At 44.2% G+C, this 26,555-nt stretch overlaps 1 protein-coding gene across 6 annotated transcripts in view; it reads left to right on the top strand.

Moving 5' to 3' along the window:
* TRIM36 (tripartite motif containing 36) overlaps positions 1-26,555 on the top strand; it is a 47,480-nt gene that overhangs the window by 2,352 nt on the left and 18,573 nt on the right. The window contains exons 1-5 of one of the 6 annotated variants that reach the window (XM_044263062.1): positions 10,262-10,499; positions 12,557-12,791; positions 17,157-17,186; positions 21,388-21,713; positions 24,835-24,981. In XM_044263062.1, coding sequence (XP_044118997.1) covers positions 10,473-10,499; positions 12,557-12,791; positions 17,157-17,186; positions 21,388-21,713; positions 24,835-24,981 — 765 coding nt within the window. In that variant the 5' untranslated portion in view covers positions 10,262-10,472. Of the gene's footprint in view, positions 1-10,261; positions 10,500-12,556; positions 12,792-17,156; positions 17,187-20,626; positions 20,645-21,387; positions 21,714-24,834; positions 24,982-26,555 lie in introns of those variants that run through there. The other 5 variants (XM_044263046.1, XM_044263072.1, XM_044263054.1 and 2 more) reach the window with 5 other exon arrangements.

The raw sequence follows: 26,555 nt of genomic DNA, 5'->3' as shown, positions 1-26,555 counted from the left end.
ATACCCTCCTTGTGTGTGTGAGTGTCCAGGATTTGAACGCTGAGTACCTCTCCCAGTATTACCTAGGGAGTAGCAGAGCTTTGAGACTGACTCGCTTTATTTTCCTTTGAGAAGTTAGGTTCCGCTTCCATAGTTCAGGTTCGTAATATAAAGGATAATGTGAAACAGCTCGAAGGATGCCAGGGCCCCCGAGTTAAATTAGGAGAGCAGAAGCCCAGAATTGTCCTGCACCCCTCCCCTCCAGTCCTCTCTTCCCTCCTCCTCTGCTCCCCTCCCTTCTCCTTCTTAGAAGTCGAGACCACCCTGACTTCTTTCACTTTTCTCTGAGGGCTTTAAAACCTGACGAAATTAACATGTGCTTTTTGCAGGATTTACAGCCAGACTTCACAGAAGGTCTTACAGAGTAAAAAATGGAGTTTTACTCCCAGCTCCAAAACGCTGCCTTCCCCAGTGGCTGCAGTTTTCTCGAGTGTGTCTATTTCAAATAAATTAGCTTATTGTGTGTTTTCTGAATGTGGGGAGTGAGGCTTTCATCTTAGTGTAACCTTAAACCCAAATGGCAGACTTGATCAACCTACTTGATCAGCTTCTTTTACTCTATTGTGATGATGAACTTTAATATTTAAAATCCAAGGGGGATCTCAACCATTGTAGTCTTTCTGCTCCTCAGACAATACCCTGTTAGTATAGTGAATGCCTAGGATAATTCTCAAGTGGATTAAAAAATCAACCTAAATGGACTTCCTTGTCTTTCCCTATCAGGGAAATTTGTACGGTTTCTTGAAGATACTTTTTGGATGTTTTGTTTCTTTTGTAGCTCACCTCTTTGGACTGAAAGAGACCTTTCCAAATCTGTGGTCAGTACCTAGGATTACTGAAAGCTGTGTTTTCAAACTTTTGGACCCTAGAAGGTTTTGGCTTATTAATTTTTTAAAAAAAAATTCTCTTCATTCACCTTTTCTCTTCACACCATTATACCCTCCTCTGGAATCATCCAATGAAGATTTGATGACGAGGGACATAGAATTATTTAAATTTAGTATACCCCTTTACATTTAGACAATTTAACATACTTATATTTATGTAAAGATAGCCAGAAAGCACTTGTTCCCCATAGTTCAGTAGTTAACTGTTTGGACACCTCCAAGGAGTGCAGTAGTTTGAGCAAAATGAGTCTTTGGAAAGTTTCCCTTTAACTCTGGTAGAGAAACAGACAGTGATTCCATAATCTGGTGAATTATTACGTCCAACTTTGAACATCTCTGGGGCATAAAAAGTTCAAGAACTTCCACAAAATTTACTGTAAAGCAAGAAGATACTTGTACTCTGAATGAATTAGATTGAGAAGATCCTCAAATCTAGACTAATGGAAAGTCTTTAAGTGTCTCCTAGGACCAAAACAAAAATACCACCAAATGATCTGTTTCACAGGGCTCAATAGGTAGTTGCTCACACAGCTGAACTCTAAACTGGGTGGTAATACTAAGGTTGGGTCCACTGCAAAGTATTCTTTAAAATATTTTTTTATATCTTGGGATTGGATGAAATGTGTGCATGGTGGGGGGTAGGAAAAGCACACAGAAGATGAAGACTTTAGCAATATCATTTGAAACTAGCTAGTTTCATAAATATAATTTTCCTCTGACTTTTTTTTAACCATACTGTAAAAAGATAATTTAAAAAAGAGTATCTTAAATTACTTAGTCAAATAATGCTTAAATCATATTTTTTATGCAACTAAATGATGTTGTATTTCCACCTGTGGGCAGGCATTGCAATTGGGATGCTGGAGGGAGACCCAAGTTTGAATGTCAAGGCTTTTTGGTATCTAGTCATGTGACCTTGAGGGTATTTTTAACCTCCGGGTGGAGGTGGAGAGCCCTTATGGTTGGCCCATGGCCCCACTGAAGGGAATCATACCTACTCACAGGGTTATTGCCAGGATTAAATGAATATTTTATTTAAAGTTCCTCATCCTGGTATTGGCACACAGTAGGTCCTCAGTGCATGAAAGTTGTTACATTTAGCTGCTATGACAACAGTGTTAGGTTTTGAGATACGTCTTTCCAAACTGTGATTGATTGCTAACAAGAGGACAGAGAGAGTTGCCAGATAAAATATAGGATGTAGAATTACATTTGAATTTCAGATAAACAGCACATAGTTGTGTTAATGTAAGTAGGTCCCTTGCAATATATGGGGCATACTTTTTAAATTTAATTTTATTTAAATTCAGTTAGTTAACATAGAGTGTGTTACTAGTTTCAGGGGGAGAGTTCAGTGATTAATCAGTTGCATAGAAAAGCCAGTGCTTGTTCCATCCAGTGCCCTCCTTAATGCCCATCACCCTGTTACCTCATCCCTCCACCCCCTCTCCTCCAGCAACCCTCCTTTTGTTTCTGTGATTAAGAGTCTCTCATTGTTGGTCTCCCTCTCTGATTTCATCTTGTTTTATTTTTCCCTCCCTTCTCCTCTGCTCCTATGTCTTGTTTCTTAAATTCCTCGGATCAGTGAAACCGTATGATAATTGTTTTCCTCTGATTGACTTATTTCACTTAGCATAATACCCTCTAGTTCCATCCACGTCATTGCAAATGGTAAGATTTCATTTTCTGATGGCTGCGTAATATTCCATTGTATATATATATCCCACATCTTTTTTATCCATTCATCCATTGATGGGCATCTAGGCTCTTTCCATAGTTTGGCTATGGTAGACATTGCTGCTATAAACATTGGGGTGCAGGTATGGGGCAAACTTACACTAAAAAAAATTCATTATGTGTCTGAAATTCAGACTTATCTGGGCATCCTTTGTTTTTGCTAAACCTAGCAACCCCAAGTGAACGAATAACGTAGTCAAAAGGGACCCACAGACAATCTCTAATATTGCCACTGTGGTTCACCTCAAGCTGGACAAGGGACCCCTTTGCCACCAGTGATAAAGCCAGTACATTCCTGCCATTAGTGGAAAAATATTTGCTAGAGCAGTACTGTGTTCTTCTCATCAGATTTCAAATTACCAGTCTTATGGTGCTGTTTAGTAAGTAAATGTCTATCAGATTTCTCTCTCTCTCTCTCTCTTTTTTAAAAAATTATTTATTTATTTGACAGAGACACAGCAAGAGAGGGAATGCAATCAGGGAGAGTGGGAGAGGAGAAACAGACTTCCTGCCAAGCAGGGAACCCAATGCAGGGCTGGATCCCAGGCCCAAGGGATCATGACCAGAGCTAAAAGCAGATTCTTAACAACTGAGCTACCCAGGTGCCCCAGACTTTCTCTTAAACAAACAAACAAACAGAAGCTTCAGTGGCTGGGAAGGTAAGGCTTACAAGACATCAAACATTCATGTACGAAATGAGAGTATGTAATCGTGTTCAACTGAGCGGAAAGACTCCAAGTGACCAAGGAGTTCAGAGTCAGGGGAGCTCATCAGTGAAAATAAGACCAATGAGGGAGGAGGCCCTAGGTCTGGAAGATGAGTAGGCTTTGGTGAGGCAATGGACATCTGAACTTCCTGCCTTGCTGGACTCCTCTCCCCTGAGGTGGTTCCCATAGAAACACTTTATGACAGGTAAGCTTGAATTGTTGGAGGTTTGGGTCAGTAACTGATAACTGCCATTCCTTGTCCTTCACCTCTGACCTCCTGATGCCCAGCGTGTATACAGGGCCTGTGCCAATCTGCTGGGGAATCCTGTGATTGATTTCCTTTCCAGCTCCCTTGTTCCCCCTAACTCCAAGGATACTCTTCATTTTGTCCCTGGGCTGTCCAGTGACTAGGAGTCCCCAGCATGGGGGAAACATGTAGGAGGATGTGACCCCGTCCCATTGTTGCGACTTCTTATTGAAGACATACCCACAGAAAGGTACCCTGGCTGTTTGATCTCAGACAAAACAGATTAAGAGCCAGTGGTTGGTGCCGAGCAGAGACTGAAATTATGTATCATGCTTGAAGGGGCTGACTTTGCCAGGAATTTGGTCACTTGGTGGGTATCAGGAGTCAGTATGAAAAGAGACCAGGTCAGTTTAGTGAGTAGTGGGTAGCCTAAAGGGTAACAGGCTTACATTTTAAATGTCCGGTACAAAACACTTAGTGAGCCATTCCTTTACCAAACCTGAATGGGGAGGGGCGGGGGTTGGGGGAGGAGGGAGAGGGAGTGGGAGAGGGGAGGAGAGGAGAGGGGAGGGGAGGGGAGGGGGGGGTGGTGTGGTGTGTGTGTGTGTGTGTGTGTGTGTGTGTGTGTCGGGGGAGTGGCTGGTTGTTGGCAGTTGAAGTAGGGGGAAATTGACAACATCCTTCCCTGACCTTTTGGACTTGATGAGATAGATGCAAGCCAGCTCAGGCCTCATGATGAGGGAGGAGCAATTAAGCAACAAGGGCATGAGATAATGTAGGCAAGCGTGCTGAATGAAGGTCAGGGACTTGCCGGGAGTGCTCACTGGTGTGGAGTAAGGCTTCCTTGTGTTGAACCTTGACCTGTATTTTATTTTTTTAAAGATTTATTTATTTATTTATTTGACAGAGAGAGAGAGAGAGAGAGAGAATATCACAAGTAGGCAGAGAGGCAGGCAGAGAGAGAGAGGGAAGCAAGCTCCCTGCTGAGCAGAAAGCAGGATGTGGGGCTCAATCCCAGGACCCTGAGACCATGGCCTGAGCTGAAGGCAGCGGCTTAATCCACTGAGCCACCCAGGCACCCCCCTTGACCCATATTTTTAAAAAGAAAGTCTTGGAAGAGGAGATGCTAGGGATACTCCAAACTAGGAATAGGTACCTAGCAATGCAGATTGGGAGAATAATGATTTAAGAAACCCAACAATACAGATCGCTCACATCATTCCCACTTAAAAGCCTTCGGAAGCTTCCTCAAGTCTTCAGAAGAGAAGCGTGGCATTCCAGGCCCTCCGTACTACCCGAGACTCATTGTTACTGTAAGTTCACCACCCCTTCTGTCTCTTGCCCCCCAACATGCCAGCATTCAGATACAGTCCTTCACATGCACGTAGAGCCCTCTCTGCTATCGCCCCACACTAAGCTCCTTGTAGTCTAGGACCTTAGCTTACCCTGCCCCTGTCGCAAATAGAGCTACAGGGATAGTGACACCTGTATGGAAAGTCATCTGTAAATACCTAATTGGTAATTAGGCACTTGTAATCTAGGCACAGGGAGTGGACCTGAGCAGGGGAGTTAGCTGTAAGGATGGGAAAGGATAAGCTCTGAAGACTAGCCAGAGGTAGAGGGGAAGGAGAGAAGAGGATTAAAAACAAAAAACAACAGCAAAAACCTCCCCAAAACCAAAAAACCCAAAACCCACAGGATTTTAACTTGAGAACTGGGAAAGATCTTGGTATCTTTGATAACTGGGAAGCTGGTCTGTATGCATGCTGAGAGAAGTTGATGAGATAGATGACTCAAACCCTCGTAACCAAAGGGGTGGGGGAGGAGGGCGGAGGGTGAGGTAGAAATGACTAGGGGTGGCAGAATGGTTTAGAATGGTGGTTTACATGTTTTGCTCTCTTCCTGGCAATATGCCCCTCCCCCCTTTTGCTTTTAAAACTTCTCGGGCTAAGAGATTAAATGACCAGCATTTATGGATTAATTATGTAAATTGCATTAAAAATGTTCCAGAAGGAAAACATGCACATATAAAGTAAACGAGATGCAAGAAAGTGAGAGTGAAAAGTGTCTTCCACACCTGATTCCAGCCCTTTCTCTATAGTCCTGTTGCTATTTTTTTGTGTTCTATGTTGGAGACTTATTTTATTTACTAATTTTCCTATATAAGCAATTATACCTGTCTCATGTTTTTTTGGCCAAAGTGGTAACATAGAGGATCTATGGCTTTTCACCTTTTCTAACACGATGTTTGAAAAATCCTTACTCATCAGTACCTTCATTTTAACTGCTGCACAGTATTTCATGGTATGGTTGGACATCATGGATGATAGTTTCTATAAATAAGGTCCCAACAAGATCTTTGTGCAGGTTTTTGTGCACACATGCAAGCCTTTCAGTAGGAGAATTCTTAGAAGTGGAAGTGCTTAGTCAAAGGTACACTCATTTAAAGTTTTTGATAGGATTTGCATAATTTCCCTTCCAATTAACTCTACCAAGCTACAGTGTTGTGAAAAATCTTGAATGTGCCTAGTTCCCCACATTCTGGCCAAGTGTGTTAAGATAATTTTTGAACCTGGAGAATCAGGTGGAAAATGGTATCTCAGTGACATCTGATTTGCATAATGGAAGGAGGGCTTTGGAATTTATTTTCAGCCAAATGTTGTCTGTACAAGTTTAATCTTTAGCTCATGTTAATGAAGCCTTCTAATATCTTTTAATCAATTAACTAGTTGGTTTTGGACCAAAGCCCTATTCAGGTGGGCTGATGCAGGTGGGCTGATGTGGGATTACAGCCAGAGGGGAATAATTTAACCCAAAGACCAGTATTAAAAACAAACACTGATATCTTTTGGTTTTGTTGACTATTTCCTTTGCTGTGCAAAAGCTTTTTATCTTGATGAAGTCCCAATAGTTCATTTTTGCCCTTGCTTCCCTTGCTTTTGGTGATGTTTCTAAGAAGAAGTTGCTGCAGCCGAGGTCGGAGGGGTTACTGCCTGTGTCCTCCTCAAAGATTTTGATGGGGCGCCTGGGTGGCTCAGTGGGTTAAGCCGCTGCCTTCGGCTCAGGTCATGATCTCGGGGTCCTGGGATCGAGTCCCACATCGGGCTCTCTGCTCAGCAGGGAGCCTGCTTCCCTCTATCTCCCTCTCTGCCTGCCTCTCCGTCTGCTTGTGATCTCTCTCTGTCAAATAAATTAAATAAAATCTTAAAAAAAAAAAAAGATTTTGATGGATTCCTGTCTTACGTTGAGGTCCTTCAATCATTTTGAGTCTTATTTTTGTGTGTGGAGTAAAGAAATGGTCCAATTTCATTCTTCTGTGCGTGGCTGTCCAATTTTCCCAACACCATTTGTTGAAGAGACTGTCTTTTTTCCACTGGGCATTCTTTCCTGTTTTGTGTAAGATTAGTTGACTATAGAGTTGAGGGTCCATTTCTGGGCTCTCCTCTTCTGTTCCGTTGACTTACGTGTCTGTTTCTGTGCCAGCACCATACTGTCTTGATGATGACAGCTTTGTAATAGAGCTTGAAGTCTGGAATTGTGATGCTGTCAGCTTTGTTTTTTTTTTTTTTTTTTCATCGTCGTTCTGGGCTATTCGGGGTCCTTTCTGGTTTCATATAAATTTTGGGATTATTTGTTCCATTTCTTTGAAAAAAAAGTTGATGGTATTTTGATGATTGCATTGAATGTGTAGATTGCTCTAGGTAGCGTAGACATTTTCACGATATTTGTTCTTCCAATCCATGAGCACAGAGCATTTTTCCATTTCTTTGTGTTTTCCTCAATTTCTTTCATGAGGACTTTATAGTTTTTTGAGTACACATTCTTTGCTTCTTTGGTTAGATTTATTCCTAGGTATCTTATGGTTTTGGGTACAGTTGTAAATGGGATCAACTCCTTAATTTCTCTTTCTTCTGTCTCGTTGTTGGATAGAAATGCAGTTGATTTCTGTGCATTGATTTTATATCCTGGCACTTGACCGAATTCCTGTATAAGTTCCAACAGTTTTGGGGTGGAGTGTTTTGGGTTTTCCATGTAAAGACAATAGTCAGAATGGGAGAAGATATTTGCAAATAACGTATCAGATAAAGGGCTAGTATCCAAAATCGATAAAGAACTTATCAAATTCAACACCCAAAGAACAAGTAATCCAATCAAGAAATGGGCAGAAGACCTGAACAGACATTTCTGCAGAGAAGACATCAGATGGCCAACCATCACAGAAAAAAGTGCTCCACATCACTCAAAAGGCATCAGGGAAATACAAATCAAAACCACAATGAGATGCCTCACACCAGTCAGAATGGCTAAAATTAACAAGTCAAGAAACACTGGGTGTTGGCAAGGATGTGGAGAAAGGGGAACCCTCCTACACTGTTGGAGAGAATGCAAGCTTGTGCAGCCACTCTGGAAAACAGCATGGAGGTTCCTCAAAAAGTTTAAAATAGAGCTACCCTACAACCCAGTAATTAAAATAACTGGGTATTTATACCAAAGATACAAATGTAGTGATCCAAAGGGGCATGTGCACCAAATGTTTATAGCAGCAATGTCCACAATAGCCATACTATGGAAAGAGCCTAGAAGTCCATCCACAGATGAATAAAGATGTGGTATACGTACACAATGGAATATTATGTAGCCATCAAAATTTGAAATCTTGCCATTTGCAACGACGTGGATGAATTATTGTGCTGAACGAAGTCAGTCAGTCAGAAAAACACAATTGTTATATGATCTCACTGATAAGAGGAATTTGGGAAACAAGAGAGAAGATCACAGGAGAAAAGAAGGGGAAAATGTTACAAGACGAAACCAGAGAGGGAAATAAACTGTAGAAGACTTAATATCTTATATTTGTTCTTGGGAACAAACTGAGGGTTGCTGGAGGGGCAGTGGGTGTGGGAGGGATGGGGTGGCTGGGTGATGGACACTGGGGAGTCTATGTGCTATGGTGAGCGCTGTGAATTGTGTAAGATTGATGAATCACAGACTTGTACCCTGGAAACAAATAATACATTATATGTTAATTTAAAAAAACCATGAAATTAAACAACTTTAAAAAAACCCAAGACTGATATAAAATGCTTTTTAATGGTTGAGTCTCTTAAAAACTATATGGGAACATGGTGTGGTACGTAATACAAGTAACCAAATGATGCAGGCATTATTTTTATCATTTCCCTTTAGATTAGGGTGTTTCTGAACCCGTGGGAAGGAAACAGCCTCAACCCCAGCATGTGGGGCCGCAGAGCGGGCATTAATCCGGATCAGAATAGTCCAGTCCTTGCTCAGCAAGGCGCACGGACGTCCTCTCTACACCTCCCGGGTGAACTGAGGGCATCCCGTTCAAGACCATTGCCATGGTCCCTTCACTGCCAGGATGGAGAAGAGGCTACCGGGCTGACCGTGCTGTGGGAACACGGTGGGAACTTTTCCCTACGACACACGTCTCCCAAGTAGAACATAAAAGTGGGCAGCGTTTCACACCTGACCGGGATTCCTGGGGTGCCGCTGAGGTCCCTTCCCCCAGCTGCTGAGAGCTCCCATTTTCTCGGTCTCTGGGGGAAGGGTGGAATCAGCCAGCCGGGAAGGCAGTGGCGGGGTCCCATATTCGGCGTCCAGCCGTCCCTGGTGATTTGGTTTCGGGTCGCGGTGAAACGAGACACAAGAAAGGTGCTTGAGTCGCGGGGCAGGTGCATCTGGCGCAGCTGGTCCCCGAGCCCGCCAAGCACCGCGTGGGTGCGCGGGTGTCACAGCAGCCCAGGACCCGCGGTGCCCCTTGGCCCCGCGCCCTCCGTCCCCAAGGGGGCACCCCAGGGCGGCTGTCCTGCAGGGGGCGGGGCGGGGAGGGCGCTCCCGCGTGGCCAGCTCGGGTCCCCAAGCCCGCGCCACCTGGCGAGAACGTGTCGTGCGTGACAGCGCCGCGCCCTGGGGTGTCAAAGCAGAAGCCGAATACGAGTGGTTGGGGACCCGTTAGAGACGTGAAGTTCTCCCGATGCACTGGGCCGGAGGAGGAGGAGGAGGAAGAGCCGGGCGGAGACTGGGACCCGCTAGGGGAAGCCCCGGCCCGGAAAGGGGTGCGGCGGGCGGGGTCTCGCGGCGGTCTTCACCTCCCCTGCGCGCGGCTCTCCTGCCCCCGCCGGCCGTCTCGAGTCAGGAAATGCGGCTTGAAGGGGGTGCTTGGCCGAAGCGCAGGGAAAGCCAGATGACGGCAGAGGGGCCGCGCCGGGCGGAGGGGCCGCGCGGGGCCGGCCTCCAGGCCCGCAGTCAGCCGCAGCCCCGCGGGCCGCTCCACCCCGGTCCCGCCCCGGCACCGCCCTCCGCTTCCCCGCCCCCTCGCTTCCGCCCCTCCGAGGCTGCCCGCGGCGGCGGGCGGCGACGGCGGCGGCGGAGGGGGCGGGGCTCGGGCGGCGGCGGCGGCGGGAGCCGGGACCCCAGCGCGCGCGCCGCCGCCCCGCCGGGTCTCCCGGCAGCCGCGCGCCGCCCCGCCCCCTTTGTGCGGTGGGCGCTGTTGCCCGGGTGACGGCGCCGCCCCGCCCCGGCCCCGCCCCTCCGCGGCGTCGGCGCCCGGGTCTCTCCGCGCGGCCGCCCGCCCAGCCGCAGTCCGCAGGAGCCGCCGCCGCAGCCGGCCGCGGGGCGGGATTCCGGGGCCGTCGCAGGGAGCGCGCTCGACTCTCCGCGCCTGTGTTTCGCCCGCCCCGCTCCTCGCCGCGTCGGTCCGCTGGCCGGGTCCGGCTCACCAGCTCCGAACCCAGGCTCCACGGCCGCCGCGGGGACCCGCCCACCAGACCCTGCCCGGGCCGCACGGCCGCCTCTTGGGACCCCGCCGTTGATGACACCTGGCAGAAGGCTACCATGGAAGGGGACGGTTCCGACTCGCTGGTGAGTGAGTGGGCGACGGGGGCCGCCGCCTCACGCTCCCATGGCGCCTCCCCGGGGGCCCCCCGCGCGTGCTCCTCCGCCCTGAGCCGGAGGGAGCCTCTTCTCCGAGGAGCGAGGGCGGCCGTGTGGTGGCCCCGCTTCCTCTTCGCCTTCCGCGCCCCGGGTTCCGCAAATCCGGGCGCCCCCTCTCCGCCCCTCGGAGGGTTGGACCCCGGGGCCCCTGGGCCCGCGAGGGGGCGCCGACCCGGGGCGGCGATCGCTCACCTGAGCTCCTCGGGGCGTCGGGGCGGGGCTCTTGCGTGGGGTCCGCGCTGTCGGATTGCCTCTGCCCGGAGAGTCGGCCGCCCGTCGCGGCTGGGGGCGCCCGTCCGGCCGCCCCTTTGTCCCGGAGTGTCGTGGGGCCGGCGCTGGGGTCCCGCTCGGACCCCCGCGGGCGCGGCCCAGCCCGGCCGGCCGTCGCCGCGAGCGCAGGCTCCTCCCTGGCTTCGCCGGCTGGCGCGCGGGAGGCGGGCGGGGCCCTGGCCGCTGTCGGGGTGCAAGGGGTTTTGTTGGAAAGGCTCCGATCTGCGGTTCTTTCCGAGTTCCTCGTTTGCCGTCGAATCCCGTGGATTCTGAGACAGCCTGATTGTGGGAGCCGCCGCCGCCGCCCCTTTCTCTTAATGGCTCTAAAATGAAAACTCATTTTTTTTCTGGGCCAGAATGACTTCGTATCCGCTGTGGTTAGAAAGCGTATACCCTGTTTCTGTGTACCAGAGAGGTGGAAATGACTCGGGATCTTCTTCTGGGAGGTACACCTTCCATCAAACGGGAATCTGTCTCGGACCTTCAGAACAGAATTTTTCTTTGAACCTATTTTGGACCTTCAGAACGATATTTTTTTCTCTTTGAATCAGGTGTCCGATTCTCGGTGAAACGAGGTGGGATGTGAACATTCTATTTTCTTTGCGGTGAATTGGGAAGCGTGGCGGTCTTCCAAATTTAATAAAATCCTGAGATGATGCGGGTTTCTATGAAATATTTATTGGATGATGCAGCAAGAAACACAGGAAAGACCATAGACCGTGAGAAAAGCTAGTTGGATGTAGTGCTGTTGTCAAGGATGATTAAAACCCATAGTGTCACTGGAGGGGGAATAGAAGAGCATACATTTTTATTTAATTAAAATAAGTGAATTAATTCAGTTCTCATTTTCTGTGGAGCTCCAGTAATTGAAATGATTGTACAGGCTTAGGAGTACTTTAAAATCGGACTGTAAAGCTTCAAGAAGGCTGAATATAGATTCATAGCACCTGTCTTTTGGGGGTGGGGGCAGAGGAACTGGAAAGGGTGGTAAAGCGAGTATGAGGTCATCAAGCCTTTTTGGTTGTTACAAGAGACTGAATGTTTCTCCTGGAAAATAATGCAAGCCGGTAGTACTGAGAGCCCTTAAAATGGTGCTTTCCAGTCCTCTCCATCCTTTTCAATATTCATCAAGTGCTTTTAAGATAACCACTTCACTATGCAGCAAGAGAACCTCAAGCATTTTAGCTACATTACAGTTGGCAGCGTATGAAAATTGGTCACATTTAATAGAAGATTGCTGATGATTCAGCTTGTAAATAGATTTCAAGGAGGCTTCTATGAACATTCTGCCTAACCCGGTTTTTGCCCCCTCTTGTCTGGGCAGAGTTAACTGTGCTTTGAAGGAACATGGTCTCATCCTTAGTGTGCTGGCTTCTTAACTCTTACTTCTTGGATGTCTCAGATGTCCTAAATTAGTGAGTTCACGATGATTTGAGTAACTCCGTAATCGGTGGAATATTACGGTCCCCTCATATTTCATGCTGATTTTTCTCTGACTTCAGTGTTTTCCATGTCTGTGTCCCTTCAGTTCTAAGCTGTGGGTGTTGGGGGGGTGGGCAGTGGTCTGGGAATTTCATTACCGGAAAGGAATTTCAGATTATACACTGTTTCTTCATTCCTTTTGGCATGGTACACACACGTACTTACCAAGAGGTATAAACGTGTTAATATATTCCCCCCACTAAGAGCTTTTGATTCGATTTCTTTTCCTAAAGGTTACCATTAAGAATATTGAAAGAGAGCTCATTTGCCCAGCATGCAAGGAGCTGTTCACCCACCCGCTGATTCTCCCTTGTCAACACAGTATCTGTCATAAGTGTGTAAAAGAACTCTTACTGACCCATGATGACTCATTCAATGACGTGGGATCGGACAACTCCAATCAGAGCAGTCCTCGACTTCGGCTCCCGTCCCCTAGCATGGACAAAATTGACAGAATTAGCAGACCAGGTATGTGGTAGAAGCTTGGGGCCTGGGAGTTCCAGCAATAGCTGTGGAGGGGAATTTACTTTTGCCATTATGTTGGTTGGTCTTTCTGGGTGGGTAAATTAAAACTAGTTGTAAAGGAGCCCTTCCCTTTTTTCCCATGTCAAAATGAACTTCTCTTGTCTATTGGTATTTAGTTAAAGTGGGTTATTGAACACCAGCCTTTTTTTTTTTTTTAAGACCCCTTAATAATCGTCTGTATCTTAGGGGGTATTCTGATCCTCTGGGGTCCTTTATATGAGGGATGAAATAATAGACCACAGAAGTACTTACTAGGGAATCCTCTGTCTATGGTACTGTGTAAATGAATATGCCTTAATGACTCTTTGTAGAAGGCCTTTGAGATGAGTTATTTGGTGTCATTTTGTTCTACCTGAGGTTTTTTTTCTTCTTTAGCCACTTTAAATCCATTGTTTGAAATCAGGATTTTGAATATTGTGTTGAGTATTCTGTAGGGGTAGAATTCTGGAGTGATGGGAGTAGATCCACATGTAGAGCACATACACTGTACCTTTCTTTCTTTTTTTAAGATTTTATTTGACAGAGAGAGAGAGAGAGAGAGATAACACAAGTAGGAAGAAGAGCAGGCAGAGATGAGGGGGGAAGCAGGCTCCCTGCTGAGCAGAGAGCCTGATGCAGGGCTCAATCCCAGGACCCTGAGATCATGACCCGAGCCAAAGGCAGAAGTTTAACCCACTGAACCACTCAGGTGCCCCACCCTGTACCTTACACAGCTCGAGTTTAAATTGTTTCCGGTTGGGGTGGTATTACTTACTTCTTTCTGGATATCCGCTGCAGGAGTTAGATAGAGTAAAATGAATTTGAAATCCCAGGGAAGAGGGCCACTGGGAATTTCAGGGCCAACAGCATCAGTGAAGACCAGCTGGAGGCAGAGGTTTGGGTAGAAATACTTCAGTGTCATGTTAGGGATATTAGGAGAGGATACGAATGGCCATAAGCCCCAGACTTCAGGCCTTCATTTCTGCCCAGGTTTGTCTTGGAGGTTTTAAGCTTGATCCTTTAGGCCAGTCTGTTTATTTCTCCCTGTTGTAGCACAGGAATAAAGTTTTAATCTTACATGTAAAAAAAAAACACCTGTTAGAATCTCCTTCCCCTCATTTGCATTTAGCCAATGCTGTCTCTCTTGTTCCCTGCTGTGACATGGAATCTTCTTGTCTTTGTGCCCCCTCAGACAGTGGATAAGAGTGGATTTGGTCTAAGAGCAGTATTATGCTATTTTAAAAACACGTATTTTTCTTCAAATGGTAATCATGAATCACTTAGAAGCTGTTTTGCATGTATAAAAAATTACAAGCATATATTAAAAAAAAAAAAGAGCATGAAGTGACTGGGGATGCAGGGAGTGTGAGGTCAGAGAGGGTCATGGTTATTATGAAGTCATCACTTGTAGGTTTCCCTCCCTGCTAGGAGCTAGCTGTCCCTGGGAGGAGGGGAAAGACAGGTTTCAATAGCTTGAAATTGCCAGTCCTATAATCTGTTGGTAGATCCTCCTTGGCTAGTTAGGGACAGAACCCCAGTTGGTTGACCAAGGAAATTCATTTATTGTATATTAACATTGAGCACAGAGCATTCAAAGGAATTTTAGTTAACGTACTAATATTTCTATAATTCTGTGAAATCCTGTATCTTATGTGGGCTTAATCTTAACATTTGGTTGGTGTTTATATGTGATCCTTACAAAGTTTGGGTGAAATACAGATGAATAATTAATTTAGGAGCTCACCTAGATAGGTGGATGTTTAGTAAATGCATGTGGAGTGGTTGTTGCATGACAGACTTCAGCTACAAGATTTCTATAAAGCCTACTCGGATGCCTTTACTCAGTAATAGTGACCCTTTTCCTCCCCAAGAACAAGAGATCCATTCCACTGCACTTTACACCTTCAAGATCAGAAATGCAATTACTGAGAAGTCCTGGCTCTCCGTTAGGAAGAACCCTGTCAAGTTGTATCATGTCCTGAGAGGGCAGGGAGTTAGAAAACTTCGAAGGGCAGTTACAGGAAATAAGAGAGTATATGTAGTTTGGAGAGGGAGAGACTGCAGAACATGAAGACTGTCTAGAGAAAGAGAAAGTAAACTGGGTGTCTTCACAGCAGAGGTTCCAGATCAGTGAGTGAAGGAGGAAGGCAGATCTCGGGCTCAGCGGGGAAAGAAAACAAACACGACAGGCTTTCCTAAGATGAGACTGTGAGCCCCCTGTCCATAGAAGTGTTCCAGTGCAGGCTCTGATTTATGATGCTGCAGGGACCAGATACATTGAGGAAGCCGACCGCAGGCATAAAAAATACAGGAACCTCTTTCGTCATACTTCTTCCGTACAGAGACTGTAAATAGTTGATTTTCCCACTTAGTCAGCTGCCATAAGAAAACCAGCAGCCCAGGTAGCAGCAGCCAGCTGACTCCAGGCCTCCCCTGTTAAGAGACAGCGGCGCCTGGTTCCGTGGACTAGAATGGATGCCTTGTCTCACCAGGCAGGAGCCACTTGGCACTTGGCACTATTTCATTATCATAGGGGTATGGAGATGCCAGATTGTCAGATTACTAACCCTCCACCCCCCAAAAAAACCCCTGACAGTGGTTTTGATGTGTCATCTGTCTTAAACCTTGGCAGTTAATTCCAATTACTCAAAAACTCCATGCCGGCTCGGCACAGGATAGGGCAGCCAAAACACATCTTCGACTAAGACCCACCCGGCACTGGGGCTGCCCAAGTTTGAAGTCCTTGTTTTAAGCAGTGGACGAGTGACCGCCCTTTGCAGACATCGTAGAGGGGATTTCTGCTTTGGGTGGTCTGTCCTTGTATGTCAGCCGCTGTATCTTCTCCCATTCTGAAGTTCCCTACCTTGTGTTCATTTGCATTCATTCCGTCAACACACATGTCATTGACCTGCTGATTGCCGGATGCTGCTAAATGTTGAAGAGGAATGAACAAGTTAGATCTGTCCCTCCTTTCTGAGAAGTATATAGCCTGACCCTGTACGGAACCCAGTCATTCATTAAGAAGAGCAGTAGGGAAAATGAAGGAGTACAAAGAAAGCAGTCAGAGGGTGGGGAGGCCCCAAGTGTAGTAATCATTCCTGGAGGCTTTTATCAAATGAAGGTGGATTTTAGGATTGTCCTCCTCCTCGTGAAAACAGCTTTAAATGAGTAGAGGTGATAGCATGACAGTTACGATGCTGCCCTCCATGTATGGGGCATTTGCCTCTGATTTTTCTTTGCAGAGATTCAAAAAGAAATTCATAGGGAAGTAATGCCCCCCCCTTTTTCTTGGCAGCTTTCTTTTTCTATTTTTCCTCATTTAGACGCACTTGGGAAGGAAGTCCTATTCTGAGCAATTGGTGTGGGAGGAGTAGAATTCTAAAAATTAGTTTTGCCACTGGTTTAATAAAGGGATTGATTAGACCAGGACTGCCCAGAACAGTAGCCACTAGCCAGCCACGTGTGGTTCTTGAGCAGTTGAGATGTGCTGGTCTGAGCTGAGATGGTGCTGGGAAGCATAAAACACCCCCCGAATTCCAGACACTTAGAATGATGATCAACTAGGAACTACCTCCAGTAGTTTGTAACTCTCCTACCTTTTGAGGTGATGGTATTTTGGATATATTGGGTTAAAGAAATAAGAGCTGTTATTAAAATTAATTTCACTTGTTTTCTTTTCATTAATCTGGCTCCTGGAAAATTGAAAATGGCAGATGTGGCCGACAATGTTGGCTCATGCAGCTCTTTTTGAATATCATTGCCTGGGATATTTGACAGATTTTTTACAATAAAAGGGTGCCTGGAAAGGCGGGTCGGGTTTGTGTGTACAACACAGTACCACATTCAGTTACAGAAACATAGCCATCTTAACTGTACATTTTGGGTCACCTGTGCAAGCTTTCCCCCCATTTTGTGTTTCTTTTTGTCAGGAAGATACAGCCCATTTTAGCAACGTTTATTTACAAGCTTGATACATGTCAGTTAAAGAAAAAAAAAATCAAACAAAAGATGCTTGCTGTGGCTGTGTATCTTCAACAGTTACCGGAGATAACGACTATTTAAAAATACGGATCTATAAGATAGGGTTTGGGCCTCTAACGGACCCCAACAATGATTAATTCTGAGCGCCAAGGTCTGCTCCGTGAATGCTTTACAGCGAGGGTTTCATAAATAACCACATGTGCTGGAGGAAAAAAAAAAAACATTTTCTTACTGTTAACTCAAGAATTGTGCACAGGACACAGTTGCTGCTTTATCTTTTGTTAACAAGTTGTGAATCTTCTCTTTGAAATTAAATTCTAAATCCAGCTTTCTGTTCATTGTTCACAGCATCACAACGGAGATCTTTGGGGTGGAGAGGTAGAAAATGCTTCATTGCTTGTGTGGCCGCAGGCAGCATAGTATTAGAGTTGACTAATAACCTTGTTTATCATAAAGTTCTTAAACATCAGTGGTCAAGTGTTCAAAATTTTCTCGAAAGGGGACAAATTGGCTGAATGACTTAAAGGTCAACAGGACTAAATTACAAGCGAGGGCTGGTGATTTTAAAGGGGGCTCCGATCAGGAATGCTTCCCTTTTGTCCATCCTCATGACAAGGTATTTTTGAAGAAAATTGACATACCCATGTTGGGAGCTTTTTTAAAAATAACCTTTAAAATCCTTTCCATTTCCTTAGTGGAACAAAGTTTCTAACCACCGCCATCTTGCTACCTTGGGGAGGTTAAATGAGCCAGGACTTTGTTCTGCATTTAAAAATGGGCCTAAAGGCGTTGGCAGTTTTTTTGTATTTAATAGGAATGACCTTCACTTGTTTTGTGCATAAGGTGTCTTTCCTCTGTTAATGGTCTAAAATGTTTGAGTTTTAACACTGAGGTCTTACCCATTTGTGGGTAAAGAATGTACACTGCTTCTTCAGGCTTTCCAGAGTATTTGACTCCTGGCAAATGATGGGCCAACCCTATCTTATTAAAAGGAATTTTTTTTTTTTAATATTCCAGTTGACCTTTAAAGTAAATTGGCTACTTTTTTGTAGAATGCTGGTGATACCTTATATTTTAATGGAGAAAATAAACACCTGAAGTGTTATCCCTTTTCTGTCTTCCTTACCTTCCTCTCTGTGTGCTTCAGTTTACCGATCTTTATGGTTCTAAAAGCCACGGGTCATCCTTTCGCTCACAGGCTTTAGCGAGTCCCTGAGAATTTTCAGCGTTGAGATTTAGTAAATAGGAGGAAAGGTAGGAGCAGTTGGCTTTAAAAACATTCATTGCTTGTTTCTGATTTTTTTTTTTAAAGATTTTATTTATTTATTTGACAGAGATCACAAGTAGGCAGAGAGGCAGGCAGAGAGAGAGAGAGGAAAGCAGGCTCTCCGCTCAGCGGAGAGCCCGATGCGGGACTCGATCCCAGGACTCTGGGATCATGACCCGAGCCGAAGGCAGCGGCTTAACCCACTGAGCCACCCAGGCGCCCCGTTTCTGATTTTTTTATTCAGATGGTAGTTGAGAAAAAGGGTTTGCAGGTTGAACATGACCATAGTACTAGAAGGTAATAGTAACTTTTAGGCATTGGGCAGTCATGCTGGTATAAAAGAGGCATTAGCCCATTGCCAGGCACCTAGAAGCCCGACCTGAATATCCAGCATTTGGGGAGACACTCACCTCTGCCTGGGAGGTAACAGAGGGGAAGTAGCTTGTAGTCAGAATATGGGGGAGGATAGAGCTATCTGAGGTGTTGAACCTGTTCTGAATTGACTCAGTTTTGAAATACTTGATTGTCTCTTTGATATTTAAACGACAGAACTTAATAATGCCTGAAAGCTTATTCTGGGGGGAGATTTGCTATAAACCAATTGGAAGAATTTTTTTTCCGGAGGCGTCTTTTTAAAATTGTATCACGAGTTACACTTGTTTATTAATCTGTCTTTGAGGTCAGGGAATATGGGGGAAAAGAACTAATGCTGCAAGGTGACAGTTTCGGTCCCATATTATCGGCCCCATAAATGCAGTTTAACGTACACAGTTGCATTGCTTGCCCTGCATTGGCCTTCTGCTTGGCCTTCCTACCTTCCAAAGTCGTCATTATTTTTCTTTCTCATTATGTCATGCTATAGAATAGTATCACCCAGTGGAACATTCTGTGATCATGGGAATGTTTGTTTGACCCTGTGTTCTAGAATATGGGAGTCATTGGTCACAGATGGCTCTTGAGAATGTGAAATGTGGCTAGTGCGACCAAGGAACTGAATCTTTAAATTAAATTTAGATAGTGACATTTGGCTGATGGTTACTGTAGTGGACAGCAAAGCTACAGGGAGTAAAAAGTTGACTCTGGTGTGTTTCATTCTTAGTTCCACCGTCTTGATTTTTTTTTTTTTTTTTCACTAGACTGACTTCCCAGAATATCCTTAGGTCTCTTCTGTTTCCTTATTGCCCAGAACATACACTCTGTCATTTGCTTTTGAAAACAGCGATAGAATTCTAAGACAGATTAACTAAAAAACATAAATGCTTTGGCATTCGTAGAAAAATGGGAGACTTTTTTTTAGAGATCTGTTTAGGAAAACATCTAAGATACATTGTCTCAATATTTTGTCTCATTAAGCTAGTGAGATGCTTTACACCTTATTTTTGGAACAAAAATAAAAGAGGTTTACAGAAAAGGGACGAACTGTCTTTTTTTTCAAATTTCTGAACCTGAAGGCCACAATCTGGGTGTCACCAGTATATAGTAAAGCATGACTTTGTTGTTGTGATTTAGTTTGGTTTGATCCTGTTCCTTAAATTGATCGCCACCTTCAATGAATAAAACCAGTAATAACCCACTTTTTTTTTTTTTTTTTAATAGTCTCCATTTTGATTTCTATCATCTGGGCCATGTGGGGAAGCATGCAGTGAAATGTGACTTTCCATTTGTTTCAACTTGACCACTGCACTCTGTCACTTCCAGAATTCTCGGCTTGTCTTTTCATGGAATGAAATGTTCATTGGCATGTGTCTGAAAAGTAGCTTTGCAGCTTATTTTGTTCTATGCCTGCCATGTTGTGGAATATCTTGGACTTGCGTTGCATGTTTTGAGAATTATTATAAGAATACATTTTATGTAGAGTTTTCTCATTTTTATGGGGCAGTTTTTTTGTCATGCTTTTTTTTTTAATAGGTTTAGAAATGTCAAGGTGAACGAAGATTTTAACAATACTCTGCATGTTTTCTGCACAAGTAGTTTTGGGGACCCAGGGCCCCTTAGCATGCTGTAGAGTCACTTCAAATGAACAATATTCTGGGCTGATGGCTGAATTGTACCTTCAGTGACATCATGCCAGACCTATTTGAAGACAGTCTGTTCAGTGATGACGGTAATGTGCCAAGGCACTATTAACATAGCTGTTGAAAAACCTTTTCTAAATGTGGTACGCTAACTTCAGCCTTTCGTTTTTGTACTGGATCACTGGCAGAATGAAGGAAGGCTTTAGGTGAAGAAGTTTTGTGTTTATAAATTAGGTAGTTAACTTGGTGGGCAACCAAGACTCGTCCTGGCAGGGTAGATTCATGACAGAGAACAGTGAATGTGACAGGCATGTACTTAGGCTAAAGGGACAGCCCCAGATTCCTGTGAACTTGTAGGTAAGGACGGTCACGTCTTGATTCTTGCCCTGTTCAAATCAGGGTAATACTGAACAGAAGTGTGCCATGTATGGTCATTGACTGTGTTATGTATATATTGGATAATTGTTTATAAAACTTTCTGGGTCAACTTGTGGTTTACTGAATTAAGTAATTTTAATGATTCTTTTTTTCAGGTCATAAGAAGATGCTAAATGGTTGGTCCCTCATTAAGTCACTAGAGTCTAGGTCTATGGATGAGCTTTTCATTCTTTGAGAGCTTGTACTCAGTTAACGAATGACTTAGCCTGCCCAGATAAAACAATACTACCGTGGGAAACTCTCTCACAGCAATTCTTAACTGTTTTGCGAATCCGATCAAAGCTATGGGTTGTTGAACTGGAAAATAACCATAGGTATATAGATGGAAAATTTTGCATACAGTTTCAAATAGTGTACGGAACTGTTTGGATCTTTTTGGAGCCTATCCGTGGGGCACGGGTTAGGGACTCCTGTCATTTACATACGAACTCATTTTTTCCGTCAGCCAAGGCTGTATTCACTTAAAACCAAATTAATGGATATGAGATACAGAAATAACTACAAATATTAATGATATAATTAAAAAATTGTGACCCTGTGTAGTATTGTATTCTGTGTTTAGTCCATATATCTGGTTTGATGTGGCTTTTTTATGGTCTTTACTATAGCTTTTCCTTTACTCTTTGATAGGGTCTAGTAAGTGGGGCTTGTCTTTTGAATACAAAAACAAGCATTAAGCCTTTTTAGAATACTGATTCCAGTGGAGTCACTTTGAGTATTATTTCTGGGCAGGAGGGAGGGAGTGGAGGGGAAGGAGCTATGTGTGTTGATCTGTCTCTTTCCAAATCATCACTCCTTTCTTCTTCATTCTGTTCGGTTTCCTACTGACGTAACTAAACAAGGACTTCCAATCACACAGGCTGGAAGCGCGGTTCCCTGACCCCTAGGACAACCACTTTCCCTTGCCCCGGCTGTGAGCATGACGTGGATCTCGGAGAACGAGGAATCAGTGGTCTGTTTCGCAATTTCACTTTGGAAACTATCGTGGAGAGGTACCGGCAGGCAGCTAGGGCGGCCACGGCCATCATGTGTGACCTCTGTAAGCCACCACCCCAGGAGTCCACCAAGAGTTGCATGGACTGTAGCGCAAGCTACTGCAATGAGTGCTTCAAAATTTACCACCCGTGGGGTACAGTGAAAGCTCAGCACGAGTATGTGGGTCCAACTACCAACTTCAGGCCCAAGGTAAGAGCAGTTTTGACTGCGTTAGAATATTAGTATTGCAAAAGGAATTGAAAAGTGTCCAGAGCTTGACAACAAGAATGGGAAGAGCTTAAAAAACCTATGTAAGAGGGGCGCCTGGTCGGTAGAGTGTGTGACTCGATCTTGGGATTGTGAGTTCAAGCCCCGTGTGGAGCGTAGAGCTTACTATAAAGAGCTAGCTAGGGATAAGATGGTGTTCATGAACGTAGAGACCTGGATGTTAAAAAAAAAATGAGCATGCGTGCACACACACACACACACACACACACACAGCCTGTACAAGAAATTGAGGCCTGGTATCTGGAGTTCTTTCGTAGGTGGCCAAACGCCTCCACACAGCCTGAAGGCAGAATTCTGGATCTCCATGTCACAACCCAAGGTAGTGGAGCACGAAGCTCGAATGTTTGTCATGATACCTCTGCAAACAGAGGAAAGTCTGCGTTGTCTCAGAGGTACTTGGAGATTGAGAAGGGTGTGAAGTTCAAAGGCTTTTTGTGCTTTAAGTGGTAAACCCCTAGTTGTCTAAAAGATTTGATTGGGAAGCATTTTTCTGATGCTTTCAATTAGCTAACCTTGTGCTATGAATAAATGACAGTAAGTACAGTCTAAGGTTCTGAAGCTTGTTCATATAATAATCTGAAATGGAATTCCCATTTCTTAAATATTCTGGGTAATTTCTCTGATAATGCTCACAGGACCCTTACGCACTGTTGTTTGCCCTGCTCAGTGATTGAAAAGCAGAATGATGTTTGGATATCCTCATTTGTAGTGCTTTCTGATTGAGATAGATTTAAAAAGAAAAAACCTAATAGGTTCTTTTGATTAAAGTTCTTACTCCTTCTACCTTAGTAACTTGTGTGTGAAAATCTATTTACATTCTTGAGCATAAAACTTTGCCCTCACATTAATTTGTAGTAGAAAAATGGGGCACACCTGGGTGACTCAGTTGGCTAAGCGTCTGACCCTTGATCTCAGCCCAGGTCTTGACTACGGGGTCATGAGTTTGAGCCCTGCATTGGGCTCCATGGGGAGCCACCTTAAAAAAATTTTTAAAAAATGGGACAAAAAAATCCTGAAGTGATCTTGAAACTATGAGCTGAGTATGTCTAACATCATATATCTATATGGGAGATTTTTTTGTGAAGTAAGCTCTGTGCCCATTGTGGGGCTCAGACTCACTAAGCATGGGCTCACGGGTCACGTGGTCTCCCGACTGAGCCATCTCCGCACCCCTCTGACATCATTCTCTATGGGGCAGGACTGGTCAGTTAAACAAAAGCAGTCTGTGCTTCCACCCTTTGACTCTGTTTTCAAAACTTGTCCATGTGGCAGTAGATTTACCAGAGTTTTTAATCCCCTATTCTGTTCCTTATTTCATTTTAAATTCACCAGGTCACAGATTCTTAACAATTTATGACTTCAACTTGGTGCTTTAATACCTTTTTTAGAAGATTAATTAAATTGATTAATACTGTTCCATTATGAAAGAACCTATGATGATTAAATGAATTATATGAGACTTGGGTTGTTACAATTTAAAACACATGAAATCTTGAGTAAAATTCTTTTGCGCCTATTGCAGACTTAACTGTACTTAACAAATACAGTAAAAGATTGGTAAGAGAGAACTGAAGAGGCAGGATAGGTTATATTGAGGAACATTTTATTTTCCTTAAATTACAGAGTTATGCCATACAGTAAAATTCTACAGAGTTGCCCCTTACAGAATTATTTATTTGCCTATGACTTGGAGTTCTTATCATCCATCCTTGTAGAGGGCCAGATTTTATGTTTATGCTTGAAACATAACTGGTTTTGAAAACTTTTTTTTTTTTTTTTTAAGATTTTATTTATTTATTTGACAGAGAGAGATCACAGGTAGGCAGAGAGGCAGGTAGAGAGGAGGAGGAGGAAGCAGGCTCCCTGCCGAGCAGAGAGCCCGATGCGGGACTTGATCCCAGGATCCCGAGATCATGACCTGAGCCTAAGGCAGCGGCTTAACCCACTGAGCCACCCAGGCGCCCCTGGTTTTGAAAACTTAATGCAACATTGTGTGTTAACTATGCTGGAATTAAAACACTAATAACAAATACATGTAGTGGTTTTGAAAATGTAGGAGCTTGGACATGCTGGAGATTTCAAATTTGTTTCCAGTTGTTTTTCTCCTGGTCCTGCCCGTTGGTGTAGGAGTTTTCATATTGAATATTTCTTTGTGTCTCGATACTATCAAACCAGCCATTGATGAAAATGGGAACTCGAGGAGCCACAGACAGCTTTTTGATTTCATGGACACATTAGTCTAAAGTAATCTCTTGTTACTTCGTGTACAATTTCAGACATACCTATGGTGATAGTTTACAGAGGAAATAAGAAGGTAGCAACTTAGATGAGAAAAACAGAGTTTGGAAAAAAAGAAAAAACAACACAACAGTTCTAAATTTGGCCAGTGTGTGCATGTTTAATATGTAAAAGCAAACATCTGGAACCATGTATCAGAAAGTCGTTCCAAGACTCCTTAATACCAGGTTGCTTTTTTTTTTTTTTTTTATTGCCAGGTTGCTTTTTGTTTGTTTGTTTGTTTTATTTTTAAGTAATACCTCTGCCCCATGTTCAAAGGCTCAAGCTCACAAGCCCCAGATCGAGTTGTGCTTTGTGGACTGAGCCATCCAGGTGCCCCCTTCCTTAGTAGCTGATTTCTTACTAGGACAGTGAGGGCCTGGGATCCCATCAGTTATTTGCTGTGGTACCTTGCAAAAATACCGGTCGTGTCATTCAGGGTTGCCTGATCAGTGCAGCCCAGGGCCTTTCTGGAAGGCTGGATTCAGCGAGAAAGCCTGATAGTGAAATTTTTACCACCTTAACTGCCAAATTTAGGGGCATTGGCATCTACAGATTTAACTGACCATTTGAACCCTCAAATTGAGAAATAGTAATTCTAATACACCAAATGCTTTTACACTTTTATTGTATTTTTTCACACTTTTATCTCCTTTAAGTGGTTGTATTTAGTGATTTTTGTAAAGCACGTCTTTGTGTTTGGGGACTTTGAGTATCCTGGAAGCTCTGAAAACCTGTAATTACACCTTTGTTCTGTACTCAATAGATTTTAATGTGCCCAGAACACGAGACGGAGAGAATAAACATGTACTGTGAGTTGTGTAGGAGGCCGGTGTGTCATCTCTGTAAGTTGGGCGGTAATCATTCCAATCACCGGGTGACCACCATGAGCAGCGCCTACAAAACCTTAAAGGTAGGATTTGTGCATTTGGGGAACTAAATGTTGAGTCTTTTACAACGTTGGTTTTACTTGAATGCATTTAACTTTTTCTTTATAAAATCATGGCTGAATATGGTCTCGTTTTACTGCAGTGAGTCATCAGTGTAGAGGGTCCCTCAGTGATGTAATGTGAGGTTGTTAGCGTGTTTGACTTGGGCTGGTTCTGGAGAAGGAGGGGGTGAAGACCACTCCATGATGATCCCCACATGAGCCCAGTGCTTGTGGTTGAGTGTGTGTAGAAATGACACTCTTGAGTTGTGTGGAACTGACAACCCTTTTGAGGGTGTGCGTGTATATATGTGGAAATGACAAACTTGTTGAATATGTGTGTGGGAATGCCACACCTATTGAGTGTGTTTGGAAATGACAAGCCTGTTGAATGTGTGTCTGTGTGTGTGTGGAAAAGATAGGCCTGTAGAGTATGTATGTGGGAATGCCACACCTGTTGAGTGGAGAGTGTAGAGTATGTATGTGGAAATGGCACACCTGTTGAATATGTATGTGGGAATGCCACTCCTGTTGAGTGTGTGTGTGTGTGTGTAAAAGCAATGCCTGTTGAGTCCATGTGTGGAAATGCCACATCTGTTGAATATGTATGTGTGAGTGTGTGTATAAAAGATAGGCCTGTTGAGTGTGTGTGGGGGAATGCCACACCTGTTGAGTGTGTGTGGAAATGACATGCATGTTGAATGTGTGTGTGGGATTGCCACACCTTGAGGGATAGCTATGTTAAGGCCCTTAATTCCTGTTGCTTCCCTATAGAAATAGGGGAAACTTCATTTACAGTGAGGGTCTGGTTGGGACCCTTACCACCTAAAACTGAGTCACTTCCTGTTTCTCTATCGGAACCTTATACACGGACCTTTGAAAACTTTCCGATTTGTTTGATAAGCTACAGCAAGGGAGGCAGTGGTATAATGCTATTTTTTGTTTTACTCTTTTTTTCTTTTAAAATGAGATCTTCATTCATAAATCCACCTCTCATTTTAGTGAGTTTCTTTCTATCTTTAATGGTATCTACATGCCTTTTGGGGCCTAGATCAAATTCTGACTTATCCACATGGCTTTCTCTTCTGCATTTGATATGTCTGTCATGCTCAGTCCTCCTCCTGCTTTGACTACGTGGATTACGGGCATAACCGTTTTATTGTCCTGGTCTACTGATTCTGTCGTCTGTCATTGCTGGTCAATTTTGTAAATTTTACCTTGTTGGGCAGTGGATACTTCATGACCTGCAGACATTCTTGAGTTTTCTTCTAACGTGTGATTAATTTCCCTCAGAACAGCTGGCTGCTTTTGGATCTTACTTTAAGTTAGGACAAAGCACCATTCAGTTCTGGGGCTGATTTTACCAGACTTCTCTTCTTCTTTACTCTTCTCAATGCCTTTTTGGTTTTTGAGTTTCGAGGGGTTTTTGGTTTGTTGTTTAATTTATTAGTTTGGTGCATCACAGGCACTATTTCCAGCCGGGTATGAGCTCCGGGAGTTGTTCTTTGTCATCCTTTTAGGTGATCCTTTCCCTGGCCTTTGAAAGTTTCCTAGCACAT

The sequence above is a fragment of the Neovison vison genome, chromosome 1, assembly GCF_020171115.1.
Source record: "Neovison vison isolate M4711 chromosome 1, ASM_NN_V1, whole genome shotgun sequence".
Classification (NCBI taxonomy): domain Eukaryota; kingdom Metazoa; phylum Chordata; class Mammalia; order Carnivora; family Mustelidae; genus Neogale; species Neogale vison.
Note: the sequence above shows the minus strand (reverse complement) of the source record. Positions and strands in the feature narration are given on the sequence as shown.